The 24380-nt window shown below is 46.5% G+C and overlaps 1 protein-coding gene across 1 annotated transcript in view; it reads left to right on the top strand.

Moving 5' to 3' along the window:
• The window catches only part of LOC139266707 (equilibrative nucleobase transporter 1-like), an 84063-nt gene that overhangs the window by 31340 nt on the left and 28343 nt on the right, over positions 1–24380 (top strand). Inside the window, exons 5-6 of the mRNA XM_070884294.1 lie at positions 11847–11939; positions 12645–12784. Coding sequence (XP_070740395.1) covers positions 11847–11939; positions 12645–12784 — 233 coding nt within the window. The remainder of the gene's footprint in view (positions 1–11846; positions 11940–12644; positions 12785–24380) is intronic.

Raw genomic sequence — 24380 nt, 5'->3', positions numbered from 1 at the left:
GAAGGATCTCACCCCCGGCACTGTCGTGGGGGCTGGTAACTCCTGTACCACTTTCCATTTGGTCTCATCTATAGCCCTTTCCCCAGCCCTCACGGTGAGCCCAAGGAATTTTACTTCCCTCTGACTGATCTGAGCTTTCTTAGGATTGACCTTGAACCCTGTCTCTCTCAGCAGCTCCAGCAGCTCAGCCAGCAGTGGACCATGCTTCTCCCCCTCATCGGAGAACCTCGTCCACATACTGCACCAACTGCTGGGGTCTGCTGAATCACTTTAAGGCATCTGCCATGCACTGGTGGAATATGGAGAGGCTGTTCTGAAATCCCTGGGGAAGGCATGTCCATGTGTACGACTGTCCCTTAAAGGTGAAAGCAAACTTGTACTGGTCATCCCATTTCAGGGGAATTGACCAAAACCTGTTTGAAATGTCCAGCACCGTAAATGTGGTTGCGGTTGCTGAAATACTCTCTATCGGATCAGCTATGGCCGCGACTGTGGGTACGCAGGCTGGGATGTTTCTGTTGAGCACCTGATAGTCCACGGTGGCTCTCCACGACTGGTCCGGTTTCCTAACCGGCCAAAGTGGCGAGTTCACGTGTGTGGCTATGGGCCTCAACACATCCTGTGCTTCCAGGGATCCTATCACCATCTCCAAGTTGGCCTCTGCCTCTCTGGGGAAACTGTACTGCTTCTGTGGCCAGGACATAGGGTCCCCCTGTACTCAGACTTCCACCCCCATCACCCTACCACAGCCATGCTTGTGTGTGGTGAACGATGCGAGATTGTCCCGCACGTAAGCCTGGTACTCGGCCGGGGTAGTTTTGAACAATTGCTCTAGGTCGTAACTCCCTTATGGCTTTATGGTACACGTGTTGCCTTTTCCTTCCCTTTCCTTGGGATCACAACAACTTCATCCTCCTTATCAGAACCCACTGTTCCCCAAAGGCAGTGATTCCTCTAGTCCACTATAATTCTGTGGGCTAACATAAAGTTGGCCCCTACTGTTCCCATTTTATTAGGACACATTCCCACCTGGTGTGGAGGGATGCTAAATCTATGGCTAAGGACCTGGACATCGCCCCCATCTGCTCGTTCCTGGTGAACCCCACCAGACTGTGTGGGACCTTGCTGGACAGGGTGAATCGGTCAGATTCCTCACATGGATCACCGTGCTTGAAGCTCCGGTGTCCACCATGTATTTCCCCTCTACCTTCTCCACCCCCATCCTCACGCATGGTCTACTCCACTCATCGTACATGAGTGAACACAGGTACTCAGGCTGGGTGTGTGCTCGTCAGGGTGGTGGGATGACCGGAATGGTCGGGATTTCCCTGTTCATAGCAACGTCTACCCTTCCCTGCTCTGGCACAAAAGCTATCCGAAGGGCGGCCACCAGAACATCAAATTGTCACACGATTGGTCCCTTCGCCTCGACAGGTTTCATCCTAGGCACTGGAGGATCCCCTTTGCTTTACCCCCTCCTCGGGGCTGGGCAGTCTTGCCTCTAGTGTCTCGACTTCCCACACCCGAAACACGTCCTAGCCTTCCCTGCACTAACCCCTTCCTGATGCCATTCCTTTTTACTATGTTGCTCTAAGGGTTATGTCAAGGCAGGAGAGCTCGGACATGTGTCCTCCTGTGCTATGTGGGAACTCAGGGATGCTTCCAGTGTCCCTGACAACTACATGTGTGGGAACTGTATCTTGCTGCAACTCCTGACAGACCGCATTGCGGCACTGAAGCTGCAGGTGGATTCACTCTGGAGCATCCGCGATGCTGAGGATGCCGTGAATAGTGCGTTTAGTGAGTTGGTCATATCGCAGGTAAAGGATACACAGGCAGATAGGGAATGGGTGACAAATATGAAGAGCAGTGGAAGGAAGGTAATGCAGGAGTCCCCTGTGGCCATCCCCCTCCAAAACAGATACACCATTTTGGGGACTGTTGGGGGTGATGACCCATCAGGGGAGGGCAACAGCAGCCAACTTCATGGCACTGTGGGTGGCTCTGCTGCACAGGAGGGCAGGAAAAAGAGTGGAGAGAGCTATAGTGGTAGGGGATTCTATTGTAAGGGGAAGAGATAGGCATTTCGGCAGTCGCAATCGAGACTCCAGGATGGTATGTTGCCACCCTGGTGCAAGGATCAAGGATGTCTCGGAGCGGCTGCAGGACATTTTGGAGGGGAGGGTGAACAGCCAGTTGTCATGGTACATATACGTACCAATGATATGAGTAAAAAACGGGATGAAGTCTTACAAACTGAATTTAGAGAGCTAGGAGTTAAATTAAAAAGTAGGACCTCAAAGGTAATAATCTCAGAATTGCTACCAGTGCCACGTGCTAGTCAGAGTAGGAATGGCAGGACAGCTAAGATGAATACGTGGCTTGAGGAGTGGTGCAGAAGGAAGGGATTCAAATTCCTGGGACATTGGAACCGTTTCTGGGAGAGCTGGGACCAGTACAAACTGTCCGGTCTGCAACTGGGCAGGAGCAGAGCCAATGTCCCAGGGGGAGTGCTGTTGGGGAGGGGTTAAACTAATATGGCAGGTGGATCGCAACCTATGCAGGGAGTCAGAGGGAAGTAGAATGGGGGCAGAAGCAAAGATAGAAAGAAGAAAAGTAAAAGTGTAGCACAGAGAAACCCAAGGCAAAAATCAAAAAGGGCCACATTACAGCAAAATTCTATAGGGACAAAGTGTGTTAAAAAGACAAGCCTGAAGGCTCTGTGCCTCAATGCGATGAGTATTCATAATAAGGTGGATGAATTAACTGCGCAGGCAGCAATTAACAAAAATGATTTAATTGGCATCACGGAGACATGGCTTCAGGGTGAACAAGGCTGGGAACTCAACATCCAGGGGTATTCAACATTCAGGATGGATCGACAGAAAGGAAAAGGAGGTGGAGTAGCGTTGCTGGTTAAGGAGGAAATTAACGAAATAGTAAGGAAGGACATTAGCTTGGATGATGTGGAATCTTTATGGGTGGAGCTGTGGAATACCAAAGGGCAGACAACGCTAGTGGGATTTTTGTACAGAACACCAAACAGTAGTAATGAGGTTGGGGACAGTATCAAACATGAAATTAGGGATGCGTGCAATAAAGGTACAGCAGTTATCATGGTCGACTTTAATCTACATTAGATTGGGCTAACCAAACTGGTAGCAATACGGTGGAGGATGATTTCCTGGAATGTATTAGGGATGGTTTTCTCGACCAATATATCGAGGAACCAACGAGAGGGTTGGCCATCCTAGACTGGATGATGTGTAATGAGAAAGGAATAATTAGCAATCTTGTTGTGCGAGGCCCCTTGTGGAAGAGTGATCATAATATGGTAGAATTCTTTATTACGATGGAGAGCAACACAGTTAATTCAGAGACTAGGGTCCTGAACTTAAGGAAAGGTAACTTCGATGGTATGAGACATGAATTGGCTCGAAGCGACTGGCAAATGATACTTGAAGGGTTGACGGTGGATTGGCAATGGCAAACATTTAAAGATCACATGGATGAACTTCAACAATTGTACATCCCTGTCTGGAGTAAAAATAAAATGGAGAAGGTGGCTCAAGTATGGCTAACAAGGGAAATTAAGGATTGTGTTAAATCCAAGGAAGAGGCATATAAATTGGCAAGAAAAAGCAGCAAATCTGAGGACTGGAAGAAATTTAGAATTCAGCAGAGGAGGACAAAGGGTTTAATTAGCAGAGGGATAATAGAATATGAGAGGAAGCTTGCTGGGAACATAAAAACTGGCTGCAAAAGCTTCTATAGATATGTGAAGAGAAAAAGATTACTGAAGACAAACGTAGATCCTTTGCAGGCAGAATCAGGTGAATTTATAATGGGGAACAAAGAAATGGCAGACCAGTTGAACAAATACTTTGGTTCTGTCTTCACGAAGGAAAACACAATTAACCTTCCAGAAACACTAGGGGACCGAGTGTCTAGAGAGAAGCAAGAACTGAAGAAAATCCTTATTAGGCGGGAAATTGTCTTGGGGAAATTGATGGGATTGAAGGATGATAAATCCCCGGCGCCTATAGCCTGCATCCCAGAGTATTTAAGTAAGTGGCCCTAGAAAGAATGGATGCATTGGTGATCATTTTCCAACAGTCTATCAAAATTGGATCAGTTCCTATGGACTGGAAGGGAGCTAATGTAACTCTACTTTTTAAAAAAGGAGAGAGAAAATGGTTAATCATGGACCAGTTAGCCTGACATCAGTAGTTGGGAAAATGTTGGAATCAATTATTAAAGATGAAATAGCAGCGCATTTGGAAAGCAGTGACAGCATTGGTCCAAGTCAGCATGGATTTATGAAAGGGAAATCATGCTTGACAAATCTTCCAGAATTTTTTGAGGATGTAACTAGTAGAGTGGACGAGGGAGAACCAGTGGATATGGTGTATTTAGACTTTCAAAAGGCTTTTGACAAGGTCCCACACAAGAGATTGGTGTGCAAATTTAAAGCACATGGCATTGGGGGTAATGTACTGATGTGGATAAAGAATGGTTGGCAGACAGAAAGCAGAGAGTCAGGATAAATGGGCCCTTTTCTGGATGGCAGACAGTGACTAGTGTGGTGCTGCAGGGCTCAGTGCTGGGACCCCAGCTAGTTACAATATTCATCGATGATTTAGATGAAGGAATTGAGTGTAATATCTCCAAGTTTGCAGCTGACACTAAGCTGGGTGGCGGTGTGAGCTGCGAGGAGGATGCTAAAAGGCTGCAGGATGATTTGGACAGGTTAGGTGAGTGGCCAAATGCATAGCAGATGCAGCATAATGTGGATAATGTGAGGTTATCCACATTGGTGGCAGAATCACGAAGGCAGAATATTATCTGAATGGAGGCAGATTAGGAAAAGGGGAGGTGCGACGAGACCTGGGTGTCATGGTACATCAGTCATTGAAAGTTGGCATACAGGTACAGTAGGCGGTGAAGAAGGCAAATGGTATGTTAGCCTTCATAGCTAGGGGATTTGAGTATCGGAGCAGGGAGGTCTTATTGCAGCTGTACAGGGTCTTGGTGAGGCCTCACCTGGAAAATTGTGTTCAGTTTTGTTCTCCTAATTTGAGGAAGGACGTTCTTGCTATTGAGGGAGTGCAGCGAAGTTTCACCAGATTGGTTCCCAGGATGTCTTAATATCACTCAGAGGACCCTTCAGCCCCTCAACTTTACCCATTAACAGGGCGTTCTCCTCCTGTACAACCTGCTCGTTGAGCATGGCCTTGGTGATCTGGCATTGCAGGTACTCTCTGGTGTTATGGGAGGGTTCCTCCTGAGGGCACATTTCCTCCCTCTCCTCGCACAACTCATCCACTAATCTGGTCCCCACTGTGGCCCTTGCGGCTGACTGCTCCTCTGACTCTTGGAGCTCTGCCTTAAGCTTACCAACCTGCTCCCTAAGCAGCTGGACTTGCTTCTACAAACACAGGAGCAAAATGGCCTTTTTTTCTGCCTTTTTGTGCTCCTTACTCCCCATCCACTCAGCGGCTTTTTCCTCAGGACTCTCAGCCCGCAACAGGTCTAACACCCACTAATGAGTTACATTAACATTTCCGAATAAGCACGAGGAAATCCTATTCACCATTGCCAATCGCTTGACCTTGAGATCCTCCATAACTATCTGTTCAATCAAATGTCTCTTCATGGTCACCAGATTCTGTAAGTGGTTTTGCCCTTGGTGGTTTCGAATCAACCTCCTTACAACAGTTCTAGACCCAGGAATTATAGTGGTGAACAGAATACACAGTTATAGACAAATCTTTCAGTCTCAACCATCACAATGCTTTTATTCAAGTTAAAGCATACACCTGCTTCCAGTGAAATACAGCCTGGTGCTGTAAAACAGACAAACACAGTACAACACATACCACTGGCCGTCTGAACAGGTCCCTATTACGAAGTACCCATGATTAAAACAATCCTGCTTGGCTCAATAGGGCATCACCGAATCTGTCCAATGGATTGTGCTTACGCCTATGATCCGCACAGAAACCTCCCCACAAAACCACTAAGGCTTGGTTGAGACACACGACACCGCTGCACACTATGTGGTGATCTTAAGGATGCGTGGGTTGGGATAATGCTCACCAGTTACCCCTCTGGCTTACTCGCTGCTTCTCCCAATGTGTGAGGCTCTCTTTGCTCATAGATGCTGGTTTAGAAACATAGAAACATAGAAAATAGGTGCAGGAGTAGGCTATTCGGCCCTTCGAGCCTGCACCACCATTCAATAAGATCATGGTTGATCATTCCCTCAGTACCCCTTTCCTGCTTTCTCTCCATACCCCTTGATCCCCTTAGCTGTAAGGGCCATATCTAACTCGTCCTGAATATATCCAATGAACTGGCATCAACAACTCCCTGCGGCATGGAATTCCATCGGTTAACAACTCTCTGAGTGAAGAAGTTTCTCCTCATCTCAGTCCTAAATTACATACCCCTTATCCTAAGACTATGTCCCCTGGTTCTGGACTTCCCCAACATCGGGAACAATCTTTCCACATCTAACATGTCCAGTCCTGGCAGAATCTTATACGTTTCTACGAAATGCCCTCTCATCCTTCTAAACTCTAGTGAATAAAGGCCCAGTTGATCCAGTCTCTCCTCATATGACAGTCTAGCCATCCCGGGAATCAGTCTGGTGAACCTTTGCTGCAATTTCTCAATAGCAAGAACATTCTTCCACAGATTAGGAGACCAAAAATGAACACAATATTCCAGGTGAGGCCTCAGTAAGGCCCTGTACAACTCCAGTAAAACCTCCCTGCTCCTATACTCATATCCCCTAGCTATGAAGGCCAACATACCATTTACCTTCTTCACCACCTGCTATACCTGCATGACCACTTTCAGTGACTGATGTACCATGTCACCCAGGTCTCGTTGCAGTTCCCCTTTTCCTAATCTGCCACCATTCAGATAATATTCTGCTTTTGTGTTTTTGCCCCCAAAATGGATAACCTCACATTTATCCACATTATACTGCATCTGCCATGCATTTTCCCAGTCACCTCACCTGTCCAAATCACCCTGCAGCCTCTTAGTGTCCTCCTCACAGCTCACACTGCCACCCAGTTTAGTGTCATCCACAATCTTGGAGATATTACACTCAATTCCTTCATCTAAATCGTTAATGTATATTGTAAAGAACTGGGGTCCCAGCACTGAGCTCTGCGGCACCCCCACTAGTCACTGCCTGCCATTCTGAAAAGGACCCATTTATCCCGACTTTCAGCTTCCTATCTGCCAACCAGTTCTCTATCCACGTCAGTACATTACCCCAATACCATGTGCTTTGATTTTGCATACCAATCTCTTATACGGGACCTTGTCAAAAGCCTTTTGAAAGTCCAAATACATCACATCCACTGGTTCTCCCTTGTCCACTCTACAAGTTACATCCTCACAAAATTCCAGAAAGTTCATCAAACATGATTTCCCTTTCGTAAATCCATGCTGACTTGGTCCGATCCTGTCACTGCTTTCCAAATACGCTGCTATTTCATCCTTAATGATTCCAACATTTTGCCCACTACTGATGTCAGGCTAACCGGTCTATAATTAACTGTTTTCTGTCTCCCTACTTATTTAAAAAGTGGTGTTACATTAGCTATCCTCCAGTCCATAGGAACTGATCCAGAATCGATAGACTGTTGGAAAATGATCACCAATGCATCCACTATTTCTAGGGCCACTTCCTTAAGTACTGTGGGATGTAGACTATCAGGCCCCGGGGATTTATCGGTCTTCAATCCCATCAATTTCCCTAACACAATTTCCCATCTAATAAGGTTAGCCTTCAGTTCCTCCTTCTCACTAGACCCACTGTACCTAGTACATTCGGAAGGTTATTTGTGTCTTCCTTCGTGAAGACAAAACCAAAGTATTTGTTCAATTGGTCTGCCATTTCTTTGTTCCCCATTATAAATTCACCTGAATCCGACTGCAAGGGACCTACGTTTGTCTTCACTAATCTTTTTCTCTTCACATATTTATAGAAGCTTTTGCAGTCAGTTTTTATGTTCCATGCTAGCTTCCTCTCGTACTCTATTATCCCCCTCTTAATTAAACCCTTAGTCTTCCTCTGTTGAATTCTAAATTTCTCCCAGTCCTCAGATTTGTTGCTTTTTCTCGCCAAATTATATGCCTCTTCCTTGGCTTTGACATGATCTTTAATTTCCCTTGTTAGCCATGGTTGAGCCACCTTCCCCATTTTATTTTTACTCCAGACAGGGATGTACAATTGCTGAAGTTCATCCATGTGATCTTTAAATGTTTGCCGTTGCCTATCCACCATCAACCCTTTAAGTATCCTTTGCCAGTCTATTCTAGCCAATTCACGCCTCATACCGTCAATGTTACCTTTCCTAAGTTCAGGACCCTAGTTTTCGAATTAACTGTGTCACTCTCCATCTTAATAAAGAATTCTACCATATTATGGTCACTCTTCCCCAAAGGGCCTCGCACAATAAGATTGCTAATTAGTCCCTTCTCATTACACATCACCCAGTCTAGGATGGCCAGCTCTCTAGTTGGTTCCCCAACATATTGGTCAAGAAAACCATCCCTAATACACTCCAGGAAATCCTCCTCCACCGCATTGCTACCAGTTAGGTTAGCCGAATCAATATGTAGATTAAAGTCGCCCATGATAAATGCTGTATCTTTATTGCACACATCCCTTATTTCTTGTTTGATGCTGTCCCCAACCTCAGTACAACTGTTTGGTGGTCTGTACACAACTCCCACTAGCGTTTTCTGCCCTTCGGAATTCCACAGCTCCACCCATACTGATTCCACATCATCCAGGCTAATGTCCCTCCTTACTATTGCATTAATTTCCTCTTTAACCAGCAACGCCACCCCACCTCCTTTTCCTCTCTGCCTATCCTTCCTAAATGTTGAATTCCCCTGGATGTTGAGTTCCCAGCCTTGGTCACCCTGGAGCCATGTCTCCGTGATGTCAATTTCATCATATCCGTTAAATGCTAACTGCGCAGTTAATTTGTCCACCTTATTCCGAATACTCCTCACATTGAGGCACAGAGCCTTCAGGCTTGTATTTCTAACACACTTTGCCCCTTTAGAATGTTTCTGTAATGTGGCCCTTTTTGTTTTTTGACTTGGGTTTCTCTGCCCTCCACTTTTACTTCTCTCCATCCCAGATGGTGTGCTCTGTCCTTGAGTGCCTTGAATGAAGCAAGTAAGTGTAGAAGAGGAGAGAGAGAGAGAGATGGCTACAAACTGCTGTCTCTTATACCCAAAAAATACTTCTGAATTCTCGCACCAAAAACCAGTCCTTTTCCTGAGGCAGTCCAACTAACAGCAATGAATCACCTCTTCGGCCTGTGCCTTTGTTACTGGGCTGTTCCTGGGGCGAAAGGCTCCATCGTCTGGGCGGCCAAGTGGCTTCCTTTGACCTAAGGTTCCCGCGCTCCGGGGCTCTCAGTCATTTCGATGGCTTGAGCACTGACCAGTTTACCTGATCTCTCACTGATGGGTTCCCATTACATGAAAAAAGGGTCCTGCATCAGTCACCTTCCTGCGATTCACCCGATGTGTATTCCTGTGGAACATGTCTGGACTTATCCCAGTCCTCTATCTGCTCTTCTGCAATAACAGAAAATATGGAAAAGCAATGTCCAAAACTTAAAGTCCAAAATGTTTACGCTGATGCTGTCGATGTTTCCTCCGATTCTTACCTGTGGTGCAGTGTGTTTGGATGGAGTGTGTGAGTGAGTGAGTGTGGTGCAATGTATTTAGGTGGAGTGTGTGAGTGAGTGAGTGTGGTGCAGTGTGTTTGGGTGGAGTATGTGAGTGAGTGAGTGTGGTGCAATGTGTTTGGGTGGAGTGTGTGAGTGAGTGAGTGTGGTGCAGTGTGTTTCAGTGGAGTGTGTGAGTGAGTGAGTGTGGTGCAGTGTGTTTGGGTGGAGTGTGTGAGTGAGTGAGTGTGGTGCAGTGTGTTTCAGTGGAGTGTGTGAGTGAGTGAGTGTGGTGCAGTGTGTTTGGGTGGAGTGTGTGAGTGAGTGAGTGTGGTGCAGTATGTTTGGATGGAGTGTGTGAGTGAGTGAGTGTGGTGCAGTGTGTTTGGATGGAGTGTGTGAGTGAGTGAGTGTGGTGCAGTGTGTTTGGGTGGAGTGTGTGAGTGAGTGAGTGTGGTGCAGTGTGTTTGGGTGGAGTGTGTGAGTGAGTGAGTGTGGTGCAGTGTGTTTGGGTGGAGTGTGTGAGTGAGTGAGTGTGGTGCAGTGTGTTTGGGTGGAGTGTGTGAGTGAGTGAGTGTGGTGCAGTGTGTTTGGGTGGAGTGTGTGAGTGAGTCAGTGTGGTGCAGTGTGTTTGGATGGAGTGTGTGAGTGAGTGAGTGTGGTGCAGTGTGTTTGGGTGGAGTGTGTGAGTGAGTGAGTGTGGTGCAGTGTGTTTGGGTGGAGTGTGTGAGTGAGTGAGTGTGGTGCAATGTATTTAGGTGGAGTGTGTGAGTGAGTGAGTGTGGTGCAGTGTGTTTGGATGGAGTGTGTGAGTGAGTGAGTGTGGTGCAATGTGTTTAGGTGGAGTGTGTGAGTGAGTGAGTGAGGTGCAGTGTGTTTGGGTGGAGTGTGTGAGTGAGTGAGTGTGGTGCAGTGTGTCTGGGTGGAGTGTGTGAGTGAGTCAGTGTGGTGCAGTGTCTTTCAGTGGAGAGTGTGAGTGAGTGAGTGTGGTGCAGTGTGTTTGGGTGGAGTGTGTGAGTGAGTGAGTGTGGTGCAGTGTCTTTGGGTGGAATGTGTGAGTGATTGAGTGTGGTGCAATGTGTTTGGATGATGTGCCTGCCATAGTTGAATAGCTGTCAGTGTGTGCAAGGTGTGATATATGGATGTGAGTTTTGCAGCCATGGTACGGTTGTGAGTGTGAAGTGAAGCTCTGAATGTGAGGTATGAGTGGTGAACGGTAGAGATTGTAGGTAGGTGAGTGATGGGGTGTGGTGTATTGAGCACTGTGAGGCTTGTGGTGCAGATGGTGGGATATGACATTTGCTGAAGCCTTCATTCCCCTTGACCGGCCGTGTGAGGTCATTAAACTTTTATCGGCACTGGATCCAGTTCCGTGGCATGGCACTGTTGGCCGTGACGTACGCAGCTACCTCTTGCCAGTGGGTTTTAATGGCTTCCTGCCACCCTGCGGGAACAGGAACCCACCTTCTCTCCTGTGCCAATACCAATGCCGCGAGACCCTCGGGCTCATTCTCCGTGTTGTTGCTGAGCCATGTCTCCAACTTCACTTACAATGAGGTGCTGCTGCATCATCGCACCTCCCCTTTAAGTAATGGAGAGAGACCAGGCCAAACATTACTGGCCATGAGACTGCGCCCGATATTGACCCACTTGTTGAGCACTAAGCCAACCAGCAGTGCGTTTACTGCTGAGATCAGCTCTCCAATCATGTAAATGAGCAGGCAGCACAAATTTTGCCTGCTGCCTGCACCACTTTGAATTGCTGCAGCCAAATTGCACTGGCCCATGACACCGCCCGTTTTCAGGCCATATCCAATTTCTAGACCTCGGCATCTTTTGTATAAATAAAACTCACATTCCAATCTGAATGGAGGCTGTGTGGTGCCATCTGCTGGCATAAGAGGGTATGACACATAAAGATCACAGGATGCAGCCTGGGCCTTTTCCTGCTGTGTGTGTGTGTGTGTGGGGCTCTGTACCACACCGACTGTGATCAGCTGACTCAGCACAGGCCGGGCATGGAGCCTGGGCCCTTGCTGCTGTGTGTGGCCCAACTAACGATGGATCTGTTTGGGAGCGGCTTCAAGGGCACATAGAGCTCCATTGACTGTTTTTGTTGTGTCTGATCCCCAGGTTGGAAACTTATTTGGGAACAAACGATCCACAGTTATCACACTGTACAATGGAACCTTCAATACCTCATCTGGCGTGTTTCTGCTGGTCAAGGTGAGAGGTGCAGGCAGCAAACTAGCTTATAAAAACAGATGGATTCAAACTGTACTCACTGCCTGGCTTAACATCCAGCTCAGAGGACCAGAGGGTGAAAGGTCAGGGCCTGACCTACTGACCCCACCCAGTGTTATCCATCAGAGAGAGGAGCCCTTCACTCCCTCTGTCTGGGGGAGAGGGGAGAGGGAGAGGAGAGAGTTCTGGCTGTAGAGAGAGAGAGAAGAGAAAGAGAGGGGGCGAAGAGGGAGAGAGAGGTGGAGAGAGAGAGAGAGAGAGAGAGAGGGGGCACACGGAGAAAGAGAGGGAAGGGTTCAGTGTGAGATCAGGGAGGATGCGGGGTGAGGGGTATGGGAGAGAGAGAGGGGAGGGTACGGAGTGAGGGGTGTGGGAGAGAGGGGAGGGGTCAGTGTGAGATCAGGGAGGGTGCGGGGTTAGTGGTGTGGGAGAGAGAGAGGGGAGGGTGCGGAGTGAGGGGTGTGGGAGAGAGAGAGGGGAGGTGCGGAGTGAGATCAGGGAGGGTGTGGGGTGGGATAGGGGAGAGATAAAGGGGGAATGAGGGGCGAGAGATAATGGGGGTGTGGGGGGAGAGATAAAGGGGGAGTGGGTGGAGAGATAAAGGGGAGAGTGCGGAGTGGTGTCAGGCGAGATCTGCTGTTAATGGTCACCTCTTGTTTTATTGCGTCCCACCCTTTCTCCCTGTAGGTGTTGTACGAGGCTGGCTTCTCCCTGAGGCCCATGTTCCTGTTCATCAGCTGCCTGAGCTGCTTGCACATCCTGCGTACCTGCCTCCTGCTCCCCCGCACACACATTCCCTATCCCCTGCCTGAGGAGTACAGCTACGGGTAAGGAGGGCAGGCAGAGTGAGTTACAGCATGGAATCTAATCCAGGGGTTTGGGGGATTATATAGAATAACAAATACCTGGGAGTGAGTTATAGGCTGGGATCTAATCAAGGTGCTCGGTGTGGTTTATATATAGAATACAGGTACAACGTCCCGAATCCGGAAACCTCGTCACCGAGGCCATTCCGGTTTTCGGGTTTTTCCGGATTTCGGAGAAGAAAATCCGACGTTCCAAATCCAGACACCCCTGGGCCGAGTTTCGGGTATTTCTGGATTTTGGAGACAATCCGACGTCCCAAATCCAGAAATATAATACAGAAAATTGCTGTAACTATATTACAGTTGTAAGGTGACCAGGACTGGGAACTGAATATTCAGGGATATTTGACAATTCGGAAGGACAGACAGAAAGGAAAAGGAGGTGGGGTAGCACTGTTAATAAAAGATGAGAACAGTGTGTTAGTGAGAAACGATATTGGTTCAGATGATCAAGATGCTAAATCAGTTTGGGCGGAGATAAAGAATAATAAGGGGAAAAAGTCGCAGGTGGGTGTAGTCGATAAGCTCCCTAACAGTAGCTACACTGTTGGATGGAGTATAAATCAAGAAATAATGGAGGCTTGTAATAAAGGAACGGCAATAATCATGGACGATTTTAACGTTCATATTGATTGGACAAGGCAAATTGTCTAGGGTAGCCTTGAGGAAGAGTTCATAGAGTGTATCCAGGATAGTTTCCCTCAACAGTACATTGCAGAACCAACCAAGGAGCAGGCTATCTTCGATCTGGTACTGTGTAACAAGACAGGATTAATAAATGATCCTTTAGGAATGAGTGACCATAACATGGTTGAATTTCAAATTCAGTTGGAGGGTGAGAAAGTTAGTTCTCAAACTAGGGTTTTGATCTTAAATCAAGGAGACTACAAAGGTATGAGGGCAGAGTTGGCTCAAGTGGACTGGGAACATAGATTAAAGTGTAGGACGGTTGATGAGCAGTGGCATCAAATTGAAAACAAGGGCATACAATGTGGCCAAGACTAGTGGGAGGCCAGAGGATTGGAAACATAGAAACATAGAAACATAGAAAATAGGTGCAGGAATTGGCCATTCGGCCCTTCGAGCCTGCACTGCCATTCAATAAGATCATGTCTGATCATGCAACTTCAGTACCCCTTTCCTGCTTTCTCTCCATACCCCTTGATCTCTTTAGCCGCATCAACAACTCTCTGCGGCAGGAAATTCCACAGGTTAACAACTCACTGAGTGAAGAAGTTCCTCCTCATCTCAGTCCTAAATGGCTTACCCCTTATCCTAAGACTATGTCCCCTTGTTCTGGATTTCGCCAAAACCGGGAACATTCTTCCCGCATCTAACCTGTCCAGTCCTGTCAGAATCTTATACATTTCTATAAGATCCCCTCTCATCTTTCTGAACTCCAGTGAATAAAGGCCCAGTTGATCCAGTCTCTCCTCATATGTCAGTGCACTTTTAAAAGCCAGCAAAGAACGACTAAAACATTGATAAAGCGAGGGATGATAGATTTTGAAAATTAACTAGCACAATATATAAAAACAGATAGTAAGAGTTTCTACAGGTACATAAAAAGGAAGAGTGGCTAAAGTAAATGTTGGTCCCCTAGAGGTGAGACTGGGGAATTAATAATGGAGAACAGGAAAATGCCAGAGACATTGAACAAATATTTTGCATCAGTCTTCATGGTAGAAGACATTAAAAACATCCCAATCGTGGATAATTAAGGGGTTATAGGGATGGAGGAACTTAATACAATCACAATCACTAATGAAGTAGTACTCGGTAAAATAATGGGACTAAAGGCTGACAAGTCCCCTGGACCTGATGGCTTACATCCTAGGGTATTAAAAGAAGTGGCTGCAGAGATAGTGGATGCATTTGTTGTAATCTACCAAAATTCCCTGCCTTCTGGGGCGGTCCCAGCGGATTGTAAAAATGCGAATGTAACGCCCCTATTTAAAAAAGGAGGCAGACAAAAAGCAGGAAACTATCGAAGAGTTAGTCTAACATCTGTCATTGGGAAAATGCTAGAATCCATTATTAAGGAAGCAGTAGCAGGACATTTGGAGAAGCATGATTCAATCAAGCAGAGTCAGGTCAGCATGGTTTTATTAAAGATAAATCATGCTGGAATTCTTTGAGGATGTAACGAGCAGGGTGCATAAGGAGGAACCACTGGATGTGATGCATTTGGATTTCCAGAAGGCATTCGATAAGGTGCCACATAAAAGGTTACTGCACAAGACAAAAGTTCACGGGGATGGGGGTAATATATTAGCATGGATGGAGGATTGGCCAACTAACAGAAAGCAGAGAGTCAGGATAAATGGGTAATTTTCTGGTTGGTAAACAGTGACTAATGGGGTGCTGCACGGATCAGTGCTGGGTCCTCAACTATTTACAATCTATATTAATGACTTGGATGAATGGACCAAATGTAATGTAGCCAATTTGTTGATTATACAAAGATGGGTGGGAAAGCAAATGGTGAGGAGTACACAAAAAATCTGCAAAGGGATACAGACAGGCTAAGTGAGTGGGCAAAAATTTGGCAGATGTAATATAACGTGGGAAAATGTGAGGTTATCCATTTTGGCAGAAAAAATAGAAAAGCAAATTATAATTTAAATGGAGAAAAATTATAAAGTGCTGCAGTTCAGATGGACCTGGGGTCCTTGTGCATGAAACACAAAAAGTTAGTATGCAGGTACATCAAGTCATCATCATCATAGGCAGTCCCTCGAATGAGAATGACTTGCTTCCATGAGTCCACAGGTGTTTCGATGAAGGACCCAATGTTCCAGTCCTGAACTCCAATTGAGGGGGTGGAAGATGCCTGTGCGTGAATTTTTTTAATATGTGGTGACCGTTGCACACCAGCCACCACACGGGTTTTACAGAGTTAGGTCTTGGTCCAGTTGCAAGGAGTAACCAAGACGACTGGAGACCTGCTCTGCTGCACGGACCGAGCGCACGCATATCGCCTCGGCTCTTCTGGGCTCCGTACCCTCATCTGTTGCACCTCCGCCATAATCTCTCACTGCTCCTCCGCCATAAACATTCACCGCATCTCGCCACAAACACTCGCCGCTCATCCGCCCCGACCTTCCCACTCCTCTGTACCTGGGCTCTGCCGATGTTCCTGCCAATGCTCCAAAACGGCAACCAGGGTTTGATGACGTCACCTAGGTGTCCATCTCAAAATCCTTGGAGCAGCTCGCACTGGTAATCAGGAAGGCATATGGAATGTTGGCCTTTATTGCAAGGGGGATGAAGTATAAAAGCAGAGAAGTCCTGCTATAACTGTACAGGATATTGGTGAGGTCACACCTGAAGTATTGCGTACAGTTTTGGTCTCCTTATTTAAGGAAGGATATACTTGCATTGGAGGCTGTTCAGAGAAGGTTCACTAGCATGAGTCCGGAAATGAGGGGGTTGACTTATTAAGATAGGGGTTGGGCCTATACATGTTGGAGTTCAGAAGAATAAGAGGTGATCTTATCGAAACATATAAGATAATGAGGGGACTCGACAAGGTGGATGCAGAGAGGATATTTCCACTCATAGGAGAAACTAAAACTAGGGGACATAGTTTCAGAATAAGGGGCCGCCCATTTAAAACTGAGATGTGGAGGCATTTCTACTCTCAGAGGATTGCAAATCTATGGAATTCTCTGCCCCAGAGAGCTGTGGAGGCTGGGTCATTGAATTTATTTCAGGCGGAGATAGACAGATTTTTGAGTAATAAGGGAGTAAACGGTTATGTGGAGCGGGCAGCGAAGTGGAGCTGAGCCCATGATCAGATCAGCCATGAACTTATTGAAATTAGGGCAGGCAACAAGGTAGGTTTTAAGGAGAAACTTGAAGGAGTAAAGAGAGGTAGAGAAGTGGAGAGGTTTAGGCAGGGAGTTCCAGAGCTTAGGATCTAGACAACAGAAGGCATGGCCACCAATGGCTGAGCGATTATAATCAGGGATGCTCAAAGAGAACAGAATTAGTGGAGCGCAGATATCGCGGGGGGTTGTGGGGCTGAAGGAGATTAAAGAGATAGGGAGGGGCGAGTGCCATGGAAGGATTTGAAAACGATGAGAATTTTAAAATCAAGGCATTGCTTAATGGGGAGCCAATGTTGGTCAGCGAGCACAGCGGTGATGGGTGAGCGGGACTTGGTGCGAGTTAGGACACTGGCAGCCGAGTTTTGGATCACCTCTAGTATACGTAGGATAGAATGTAGGAGACCAGCCAGGAGTGCGTTGGAATAATCAAGTCTAGAGGTAATAAAGGCATGGGTGAGCTGCGGCAAGGCCGGAGACAGGCAATGTTACGGAGGTGGAAATTGTTAATTTTAGTTATGCAGTGGATATGTGGTCGAAAGCTCATTTCAGGGTCAAATATGACACCAAATTTGTAAACAGTGAGATTCAGCCTCAGACAGAGGAAGGGGAGAGGAATGGAGTTAATGGCTAGGGACCGGAGTTTGTGGCAGGTACTAAAAACAATGGCTTTGGTCTTCCCAATATTTAATTGGAGATAATTTCTGCTCATCCAGAACTGGATGTTGGACAAGCAGTCTGACAATTTAGAGACTGTGGAGGGGTCGAGGGAAGGGAAGTGAGGTAGAGCTGGGTTTCATCAGTGTACATGTGAAACTGTGGCTGTGTTTTCAGATGATGTCGCCAAAGGGTAACATGTAGATGAGAAATAGGAGGGGGCCAAGGATAGATCCTTAGAGGACACCAGAGGTAATGATGCGGGGGCAGGAAGAGAAGCCATTGCAGGTGATTCTTTGGCTACAATTAGATAGATAAGAATGGAACCAAGCAAGTGCAGGCCCACCCAGCTGGACGACGATGGAGAGGCGTTAGAGAAGGATAGATTGGTCAAATGTGTCAAAGGCTGAAGACAACTCAGGAAGGAGGAGCAGGGATGTAATTTGTGACTTTGATGAGAGCCGTTTCGGTACTGTGGTAGTCATGGATACTGGATTGGAGGGATTTAAACATGGAATTGAGGGAAAGATGGGCACGGAGTTGGGAGGCGACAACACGTTCAAGAACTTTGGAGAGGAAAGGGAGGTTGGCGATGGGGTGGTAGCTTGCAAACAAAGTGGGGTCAAGGGTTGTTTTTTTTGAGGAGAGGGGTGGTGACAGCAGATTTGAGGGAGAGGGGGACAGTACCTGAGGAGAGAGAACCGTTAACAATGTCAGCTAACATGGGAGACAGAAAAGGAAGTTGGGTGGTCAGCAGTTTGGTGGGAATAGGGTCAAGGGAGCAGGAAGTGGGTCTCATGGACAGGATGAGCTCAGAGTGGTCATGAGGAGAGATTGGAGAGAAACTGGAGAAAGATGTGAGGACAGGAGGGATCCTTAGAGGAAGTTTGGCCCACTGGGCTAGGGGAAGGAAAGCAGAGGTGGCTGAACGGACGGTCTCAAACTTAGAGGCAAAGAAGTCCATGAGCTCCTCACACTTATTGTCAGAGGTGGAGGTGGAGACTGGGGAGAAGGGTTTAAAAAGACGGTTAGCAGTGGAGAATAGAAGCCGGGGTTTAGCTTTACATTTCAGAAGATTCTGGAGTCGTGAGCAATTTTGGCAGATGAGAGCAGGACACGATTATGCTTTATCTGGTCCAGCCAGATCTGGCGGTGAATGGTTAAACCAGTTGTCTGCCACGTCTGTTCAAGTCTACGTCCCTTGGACTTAAGGGAGCGAAGATCAAGTCTGTACCACGGGGAACGGCCAGGGTGAGAATAATTGTTTTATAGCTGTGTCTATTTGTCCTAACTGAAAATCAGCCGTTTCTCTAATTACTCTCCATTTTCATATCACCTATTGCTGATTGGTCCCCTTGGAGGATAAGCCACAGCCTGAAGTTCCTTTGGAATGTGTAATTGGAACCATCCAGCCCAAGTTCTGAGTGACTTTCCAATTTGTAATTCGATCCATTTTGAGTTCAGAAGCCACTGAGGATAGATCTCCCCAAAAGTCTCCAAGTTCCAACCGAAGTCCCTTGCCTCAGCGTAAGTGCTGCCTCCACCAGCTGAAGACTCTTGCCCCAGCACATGTGATACCTCCCACAGCTGAAGCCCTGACCCAGTGCAAGTGCATCCCTCCGCCAGCTGAAGACTCTTGCCCCAGCACATGTGCTACCTCCCACTGCCAAGTTCCAGCCGAAATTGCTTACCCCAGTGCAAGACCATACCCCCACATTGCCCAACGCCCCCCCCCCCCCACTGCCCCCATAGGTGGGGCATTGTGAGCAGATTGTTAAGGGATTTATTGGGTGTGAAGTCAATAGTGACAGTGTCGTGACTTATTGATTTCAACCACCGAACGATATCCCTTGTAACACTCGCACCGAGCTTGCAGGCACCAGGGACTTGGAAGAACCAGGGCTCAGCGAGCGACGGGTTCAGAGGCTCGGCGGATGCGTTCGGCTGTAACGTGGTGTTGGACACATGCGCAGAAAAGGCTAAGAGACTTAGAAACAGAGAAAATAGGTGCAGGAGTAGGTCAGTCGGCCCTTCGAGCCTGCACCGCCATTTAATAAGATCATGGCTCATCATTCCCTTAGTATCCCTTTCCTGCTTTCTCTCCATACCTCTTGATCGCTTTAGCCGAAAGGGTCATATTTAACTCCCTTTTGAATATATCCAATGAACTGGTATCAACAACTCTCTGCGGTAGGGAATTCCACAGGTTAACAACTGTCTGAGTGAAGAAGTTTCTCCTCATCTCAGTTCTAAATGGCCTACCCCTTATCCTAAGACTGTGTACCCTGGTTCTGGACTTCCCCATCATCGGGAACATTCTTCCCGCATCTAACCTGTCCAGTCCCGTCAGAATCTTATAAGTTTCTATGAGATCCCCTCTCTTCCTTCTAAACTCCAGTGTATAAACACCCAGTTGATTCAATCTCTGCTCATGTGTCAGTTCCGCCATCCTGGGAATCAGTCTGGTGAATATTTGCTGCACTCCCTCAATAGCAAGAACGTCCTTCCACAGATTAGGAGACCAAAACTGAAAACAATATTCCAGGTGAGACCTCACCAAGGCCCTGTACAAATGCAGTAAGACCTCCCTGCTCTTATACTCAAATTCCCAAGCTATGAAGGCCAACATACCATTTACCTTCTTCACGGCCTGCTGTACCTGCATACCAACTTTCAATGACTGATGAACCATGACACCAAGGTCTCATTGCACCTCCGCCTTTCCTAATTTGCCGCCATTCAGATAATATTCTGCCTTCATGTTTTTGCCTGCAAATTGGATAAGATCACATTTATCCACATTGTACTGCATCTACCATGCCTTTGCCCACTCACCTAACCTGTCCAATCACCCTGCAGCCTTTTAGCATTCTCCTCACAGCTCACACCGCCACCCAGTTTAGTGTCATCTGCAAACTTGGAGATACTACACTCAATTCATTCATCTAAGTCATTAATGTATGTTGTAAAGAGTTGGTGTCCCAGCACTGAGCCCTGCGGCACTCCACTAGTCACTGCCTGCCATTCCGACTCTCTGCTTCCTGTCTGCCAACCAGTTCTCTATCCATGTCGGTACATTACCCCCAATACCATGTGCTTTGATTTTGCACACCAATCTCTCATGTGAGACCTTGTCAAAAGCCTTTTGAAAGTCCAAATACACCACATCCACTGGTTCCCCTTTGTCCACTCTGCGAGTTGCATCCTCAAAAAATTCCAGAAGATTTGTCAAGCATGTTTTCCCTTTCATTAATCCATGCTGACTTGGACTGATCCTGTCACTGCTTTCCAAATGTGCTGCTATTTTATCTTTAATAATTCGTTCCAACATTTTCCCCACTACTGATGTCAGGCTAACCGGTCTATAATTACCCGTTTTCTCTCTCCTTCCATTTTTAAACAATGACGTTACAATAGTTACCCTCCAGTCCAAAGGTACTGATCCAGATTCGATAGACTGTTGGAAAATGATCACCAATGCATCCACTATTTCTATGGCCACTTCCTTAAATACTCATGGATGCAGACTATCTGGCCCCGGGGATTTATGAGCCTTGAATCCCATCAATTTCCCTTACACAATTTCCCGCTTTATAAGGATATCCTTCAGTTCCTCCTCCTCACGAGACCCTCGGTCCCCTAGTATTTCCGGAAGGTTATTTGTGTCTTCCTTCATGAAAACAGAACCAAAGTATTTGTTTAACTGGTCTGCCATTTCTTTGTTCCCCAATAAAAATTCACCTGAACCTGGTTACAAGGGACCTACATTTGTTTTCATTAATTTTTTACTCTTCACATATGTATAGAAGCTTTTGCAGTAAGTTTTTATGTTCCCAGCAAGCTTCCCCTCATACTCTATTTTCCCCTTCATAATTAAACCCTTTGTTCTCCTCTGCTGTATTCCAAAATTCTCCCAGTCCAAAGGTATGCTGTTTTTTCTGGCCAATTTATATGCCTCTTCCTTGGATTTAACATTATCCTGAATTTCCCTTGTTAGCCATGGTTGAGCTACCTTCCCCGTTTTATTTTTACTCCAGCCAGGGATGTCCAATTGTTGAAGTTCATCCATGTGATCTTTAAATGTTTGCCATTGCCTGTCCACCGTCAACCTTTTAAGAATCACTAGCCAGTCTAGTCTAGCCAATTCACATCTCATACCATTGAAGTTATCTTTCCCCAAGTTCAGGACCCTTGTCTCTGAATTAACTGTGTCACTCTCCATCTTAATAAGGGTGTTAAAAGAACAAGCCTGAAGGCTTTGTGTCTTAATGCAAGGAGTATCCGCAATAAAGTGGATGAATTAACTGTGCAAATAGATGTTAACAAATATGATGTGATTGGGATTACGGAGACGTGGCTCCAGGATGATCAGGGCTGGGAACTCAACATCCAGGGGTATTCAACATTCAGGAAAGATAGAATAAAAAGAAAAGGAGGTGGGGTAGCATTGCTGGTTAAGGAGCAAATTAAGGCAATAGTTCGGAAGGACATTAGCTTGGATGATGTGGAATCTATATGGGTAGAGCTGCAGAATACCAAAGGACAAAAAACGTTAGTGGGAGTTGTGTACAGACCTCCAAACAGTAGTAGTGATGTTGGGGAGGGCATCAAACAGGAAATTAGGGGTGCGTGCAATAAAGGTGCAGCAGTTATAATGGGTGACTTTAATATGCACATAGATTGGGTTAACCAAACTGGAAGCAATACGGTAGAGGAGGATTTCCTGGAGTGCATAAGGGATGGTTTTTTAGACCAATATGTCGAGGAACCAACTAGGGGGGAGGCCATCTTAGACTGGGTGTTGTGTAATGAGAGAGGATTAATTAGCAATCTCGTTGTGCGAGGCCCCTTGGGGAAGAGTGACCATAATATGGTGGAATTCTGCATTAGGATGGAGAATGAAACAGTTAATTCAGAGACCATGGTCCAGAACTTAAAGAAGGGTAACTTTGAAACTTTGAAGGTATGAAGCGTGAATTGGCTAGGATAGATTGGCGAATGATACTGAAGGGATTGACTGTGGATGGGCAATGGCAGACATTTAGAGAACGCATGGATGAACTACAACAATTGTACATTCCTGTCTGTTGTAAAAATAAAAAAGGGAAGGTGGCTCAACCGTGGCTATCAAGGGAAATCAGGGATAGCATTAAAGCCAAGGAAGTGGCATACAAATTGGCCAGAAATAGCAGAGAACCCGGGGACTGGGAGAAATTTAGAACTCAGCAGAGGAGGACAAAGGGTTTGATTAGGGCAGGGAAAATGGAGTATGAGAAGAAGCTTGCAGGAAACATTAAGACGGATTGCAAAAGTTTCTATAGATATGTAAAGAGAAAAAGGTTAGTAAAGACAAACGTAGGTCCCCTGCAGTCAGAATCAGGGGAAGTCATAACGGGGAACAAAGAAATGGTGGACCAATTGAACAAGTACTTTGGTTCGGTATTCACTGAGGAAGACACAAACAACCTTCCGGATATAAAAGGGGTCGGAGGGTCTAGTAAGGAGGAGGAACTGAGGGAAATCCTTATTAGTCGGGAAATTGTGTTGGGGAAATTGATGGGATTGAAGGCCGATAAATCCCCAGGGCCTGATGGACTGCATCCCAGAGTACTTAAGGAAGTGGCCTTGGAAATAGTGGATGCATTGACAGTCATTTTCCAACATTCCATTGACTCTGGATCAGTTCCTATGGAGTGGAGGGTAGCCAATGTAACCCCACTTTTTAAAAAAGGAGGGAGAGAGAAAACAGGGAATTACAGACCGGTCAGCCTGACATCGGTAGTGGGTAAAATGATGGAATCAATTATTAAGGATGTCATCGCAGTGCATTTGGAAAGAGGTAATATGATAGGTCCAAGTCAGCATGGATTTGTGAAAGGGAAATCATGCTTGACAAATCTTCTGGAATTTTTTGAGGATGTTTCCAGTAGAGTGGACAAGGGAGAACCAGTTGATGTGGTATATTTGGACTTTCAGAAGGCTTTCGACAAGGTCCCACACAAGAGATTAATGTGCAAAGTTAAAGCACATGGGATTGGGGGTAGTGTGCTGACATGGATTGAGAACTGGTTGTCAGACAGGAAGCAAAGAGTAGGAGTAAATGGGGACTTTTCAGAATGGCAGGCAGTGACTAGTGGGGTACCGCAAGGTTCTGTGCTGGGGCCCCAGCTGTTTACACTGTACATTAACGATTTAGACGAGGGGATTAAATGTAGTATCTCCAAATTTGCGGATGACACTAAGTTGGGTGGCAGTGTGAGCTGCAAGGAGGATTCTATGAGGCTGCAGAGCGACTTGGATAGGTTAGGTGAGTGGGCAAATGCATGGCAGATGAAGTATAATGTGGATAAATGTGAGGTTATCCACTTTGGTGGTAAAAACAGAGAGACAGACTATTATCTGAATGGTGACAGATTAGGAAAAGGGCAGGTGCAAAGAGACCTGGGTGTCATGGTACATCAGTCATTGAAGGTTGGCATGCAGGTACAGCAGACGGTTAAGAAAGCAAATGGCATGTTGGCCTTCATAGCGAGGGGATTTGAGTACAAGGGCAGGGAGGTGTTGCTACAATTGTACAGGGCCTTGGTGAGGCCACACCTGGAGTATTGTGTACAGTTTTGGTCTCCTAACCTGAGGAAGGACATTCTTGCTATTGAGGGAGTGCAGCGAAGGTTCACCAGACTGATTCCCGGGATGGCGGGACTGACCTATCAAGAAAGACTGGATCAACTGGGCTTGTATTCACTGGAGTTCAGAAGAATGAGAAGGGACCTCATAGAAACGTTTAAAATTCTGACGGGGTTAGACAGTTAGATGCAGGAAGAATGTTCCCAATGTTGGGGAAGTCCAGAACCAGGGGACACAGTCTAAGGATAAGGGGGAAGCCATTTAGGACCGAGATGAGGAGGAATTTCTTCACCCAGAGAGTGGTGAACCTGTGGAATTCTCTACCACAGAAAGTTGTTGAGGCCAATTCACTAAATATATTCAAAAAGGAGTTGGATGAAGTCCTTACTACTAGGGGAATCAAGGGGTATGGTGAGAAAGCAGGAATGGGGTACTGAAGTTGC

Source organism: Pristiophorus japonicus, chromosome 7 (assembly GCF_044704955.1).
Source record: "Pristiophorus japonicus isolate sPriJap1 chromosome 7, sPriJap1.hap1, whole genome shotgun sequence".
Classification (NCBI taxonomy): domain Eukaryota; kingdom Metazoa; phylum Chordata; class Chondrichthyes; family Pristiophoridae; genus Pristiophorus; species Pristiophorus japonicus.
Note: the sequence above shows the minus strand (reverse complement) of the source record. Positions and strands in the feature narration are given on the sequence as shown.